The sequence below is a fragment of the Artibeus jamaicensis genome, unplaced genomic scaffold, assembly GCF_021234435.1.
Source record: "Artibeus jamaicensis isolate MK-2021 breed Jamaican fruit bat unplaced genomic scaffold, CSHL_Jam_final scaffold_537, whole genome shotgun sequence".
Classification (NCBI taxonomy): Eukaryota; Metazoa; Chordata; class Mammalia; order Chiroptera; family Phyllostomidae; genus Artibeus; species Artibeus jamaicensis.
Window position 1 is genome coordinate 1856068 of NW_026522047.1, and position 4074 is coordinate 1860141.

A 4074-nucleotide genomic window follows, 5' to 3' on the forward strand; every position below is an offset into this window, starting at 1 on the left:
GCAGTTGAATTTCTGTGGCTGAGAGTACGAGACCCTTGTGGCTCTTACGGGACCCTCTGCTTTCAGTGATGGGGGGAATGAGGGATGTAGGGAGACAAACCATTTTACAATAGGTGGTCAAAAAGCCATGAAGGAGACTGGTGCTGACATCCCCATCTCATTTCTTGTCATGAAAGTGGAGGGTTTAACAAGTTGCTTCTGCAGTAATTACAATCTTGAGGAGAGTAAGGGGCCCTAGTCTTCCTATGGCTATTGATACACAACTTAATGGTAATGAGTCACTCAGTCCACCTGCAAACATAGGGGTTCTCCCTTGAATGTGTCCTCTGGTGTGTGATGAGATGTGACTTGCATGCAAAGCCTCGCCCGCACTCCCTGCAAACATAGGGCTTCTCCCCAGAGTGTGTCCTCTGGTGTCTGATGAGATTTGACTTGCATGTAAAACCTCGTCCACACTCCCTGCAAACGTAGGGCTTCTCACCAGAGTGTGTCCTCTGGTGTGTGATGAGATTTGACTTGCATGTAAAGCCTCGTCCGCACTCCCTGCAAACATAGGGCTTCTCCCCAGAGTGTGTCCTCTGGTGTGTGATGAGATTTGACTTGCATGCAAAGCCTCGCCCGCACTCCCTGCAAACATAGGGCTTCTCCCCAGAGTGTGTCCTCTGGTGTCTGATGAGAATTGACTTCTGTGCAAAGCCTCGCCCACACTCCCTGCAAACATAGGGCTTCTCCCCAGAGTGTGTCCTTTGGTGTGTGATGAGATGTGACTTCCAGGTAAAGCCTCGTCCGCACTGCCTGCAACCATAGGGCTTCTCCCCAGAGTGTGTCCTCTGGTGTGTGATGAGATTTGACTTGCATGTAAAGCCTCGTCCACACTCCCTGCAAACATAGGGCTTCTCACCAGAGTGTGTCCTCTGGTGTGTGATGAGATTTGACTCGCATGTAAAGCCTCGTCCACATTCCCTGCAAACATAGGGCTTCTCCCCAGAGTGTGCCCTCTGGTGTGTGATGAGATGTGACTTCTGTGTAAAGCCTCGCCCACACTCCCTGCAAACATAGGGCTTCTCCCCTGAGTGTGTCCTCTGGTGTGCGATGAGATATGACTTCTGTGTAAAGCCTCGCCCACATTCCCTGCAAACATAGGGCTTCTCCCCAGAGTGTGTCCTCTGGTGTGTGATGAGATTTGACTTGCATGTAAAGCCTCTCCCACACTCCCTGCAAACGTAGGGCTTCTCCCCAGAGTGTGTCCTCTGGTGTGTGATGAGATGTGACTTGCATGTAAAACCTCGCCCGCACTGCCTGCAAACATAGGGCTTCTCACCAGAGTGTGTCCTCTGGTGTGTGATGAGATTTGACTTGCATGTAAAGCCTCGCCCACACTCCTTGCAAACATAGGGCTTCTCCCCAGAGTGTGTCCTCTGGTGTGTGATGAGATGTGACTTCCAGGTAAAGCCTCGTCCGCACTGCCTGCAAACACAGGGCTTCTCCCCAGAGTGTGTCCTCTGGTGTGTGATGAGATGTGACCCATCACTGAAGCCTTGCCAATACCCTCCATGCTCGATTGTTGTAATTCTTGACATTCCTACTTCCACAAAGAACTTGCCTGTGTCCTCTGGACAGTCTTTCTGGCCTCTGCGGGGCTCTTCCTCCATCATTCTCTTGTGCTCACTAGAGCTCCTCATTTGTTCCTTGGAAGGTTGAAAGGGTCTTGAGATTCTCCTCTGACTGATCCTTTTTAGCAAAGGTTTGGACCTTTCTTTGACCTCTTGACCTTCACTTTTATCATTCCAGCTGTGCGTACTAGTATGTTGCTCCTGCTGATTCTGATCCTCTGGACAGGGTTCCTCTGCTTGGAGGCGTTTTCTTGCAGATGTTCCTGGGAGAATCTGAGAGGGATGATTGAGTTTCACATGTTGGCTGAGGAAGTTCTGACTGGAGAAGGCCAGAGAGCTGGAGGGACATGGGTGCACCTCTGGCTTTGGTTCTGCTGAAAGAGAAAGGTTTGGTCAGGGCAGATGTTGATGAGAGTAACGGCCGTAATTAGTCTCCTGGTAACAACTGCCCCAGGAATCCTTCTTACTGTGGTGGTAACACGATCTGTCTCCTACAGTGTCCACTCACCATCTATTTTCCTTTCTATTTTAATGCAGTGCCTCTTCCTCAGAAATCCAGAAAGCCCACATCAACGGTATTTTCTAACATTGCCCAGAGTAGGGACTTTCGAGGAGAATGAGAGGCCATTTTACTCCCTGTGTGGACGGAACTGCAGTGACCTTTCCCATCTGTAGTTATCTTCTAAGTCATGGTAAAGAGGAAAACCACGGGCCCCCAGGAATTGTTTCTCTCTGTTTTCCAAAACAGTAAAGTAAAATGTCCTCCCTGCCCTTGCTCATGTGGCTCAGTGGATTGAGTGGCAGCCTGCAAAGCAAGGAGTCGCAGGTTTCATTCCCAGTCAGGGCACGTGTCTGGGTTGTGGGCCAGGTCCTCAGCAGGGGGTGTGAGAGGCAACCACACATTGATATTTCCCTTTCTCCCTCTTCCCCTCTAAAAATGTTCTGCCTCAAGCCTAAATATTTATCCTTCATCTCATTCCTCTGGTGTCTGACGAGAAGTGACCTCTGTGTAAAGCCTCGCCCACACTCCCTGCAAACATACGGCTCTCTTCTGAGTGTGTCCTGTGAGGGCAGAGTTAATCCACTTCAAACACACTAAGAAGACGTTTCATAATATTTCTGCAACCACACTTCTTATCACGCCTGACTCCTGTTCCTCTCTGGCCAATCCACCATGCGCTCTCACCCGGAGACGAGGTAATCTCTGCGGGGATTCCCCACTGGAGTTTATTTTATAAACATTAACAAAACATCATCAGAATAGAGAACACACCACTCTACAGCTGACAACTGCACACTTTACTCAGGAAAGTCCCAGTGTCTCAACTCGGATCATCGGCACTGCATTTCTGGGCAGCTAAGCATCTGTCTGATCTCTGTCCTTACCCTCTGTGCTGAGACAAGACCCAAGTGACCCTCAGCCAAGTCAACACCGCACCTCTTTTCTTTCCTGCTCTAGCTGCTCCCTCTGCCCCCAGGTAATTTTGTAAATGTTGTCTCCTGAGAGAGCCCTTCCCAGACCACCTGCCACACTGCACCTCCCCTCACACTGATCTTTGGGCCCTTGTCCTGCATTAGTTTTTTCCAAAGCACTAACTGCTGTGTAGTGTCACGCACACGCAAGCACGTGTGCCTGGGTTTTCCTCCTTCACCCGTCAGCTCCTCAAGAGCAGGGATTCTGATCCTCATGTTAATCTGTATCTCCAGGTCCCAGAACCCTGTGCACCACAGAGTAGGATCTCTCATGACAATTCACTGAAATGATGAATGAATGCTCCCTGCCTGAATGGTGTGGCTCGGTGGGTTGCGGGTTGTCCCAAAATGGAAAGGTTACAAGTTCAATTCCCAGTCAGGGCACATGCCAGGTTTAGGAGCCAGCTGGGGGTGTGCCATAGACAACTGGTTAATGTCTCTCTTGCGTATTTTTTTTCTCCTTTTCACTGTTTGTAAAAATAAATAAAATCTTTACAAAATATATCTGATTTATTTATTTATTTTCAGAAAAGGAGGAAGGGAGGGAAAGAGGAGAGAAATATAAATGTGTGGTTGCCTCACGTGTTCCCTACTGGGGACCTGGCCTGAAATCCAGGCGTGTACCCCAACTGGTAATCAAACTGGTGATCTTTTGGTTCACAGGCCGGCGCTCAGTCCAGAGCCACACTAGCCAGGACAAAAACATTTAAAAAATAATGAATGCCTATAAACAAAAATGTCTTATTTAAAGTATGGAGGAAAGTTAAGAAGAAACAGCTATAAAAGTGTCAGAAAACTGTCTTGGTGACAGAGCTGGTTATGCTTGAAAACTGCTCTTGGACTTCCACCAAGATGGAGGCATAGGTGGATGTGCCGTGCCTTCTCACACAACCAAGTTTAGAGACAACTAAATATTAGCAACAGAAAACACAGCCAGAACACAGAAAATTGAACTTTTCGGAAGTCCGTTAACAACAAATTCTTCAGC

General features: G+C 48.6%; 1 protein-coding gene across 1 annotated transcript; it reads right to left on the minus strand.

Annotated features, from left to right (window-relative positions):
- Nucleotides 1-278: 278 nt before the first annotated feature.
- LOC128626370 (histone-lysine N-methyltransferase PRDM9-like) lies at nucleotides 279-1771 on the minus strand. The gene is made up of 2 exons (XM_053658541.1): nucleotides 1557-1771; nucleotides 279-1385 (listed from the first exon to the last, which is right to left on the minus strand). Exons 1-2 carry the CDS (start codon nucleotides 1680-1682, stop codon nucleotides 279-281), a joined length of 1233 nt encoding a protein of 410 aa, XP_053514516.1. The 5' UTR covers nucleotides 1683-1771.
- Nucleotides 1772-4074: the final 2303 nt, after the last annotated feature.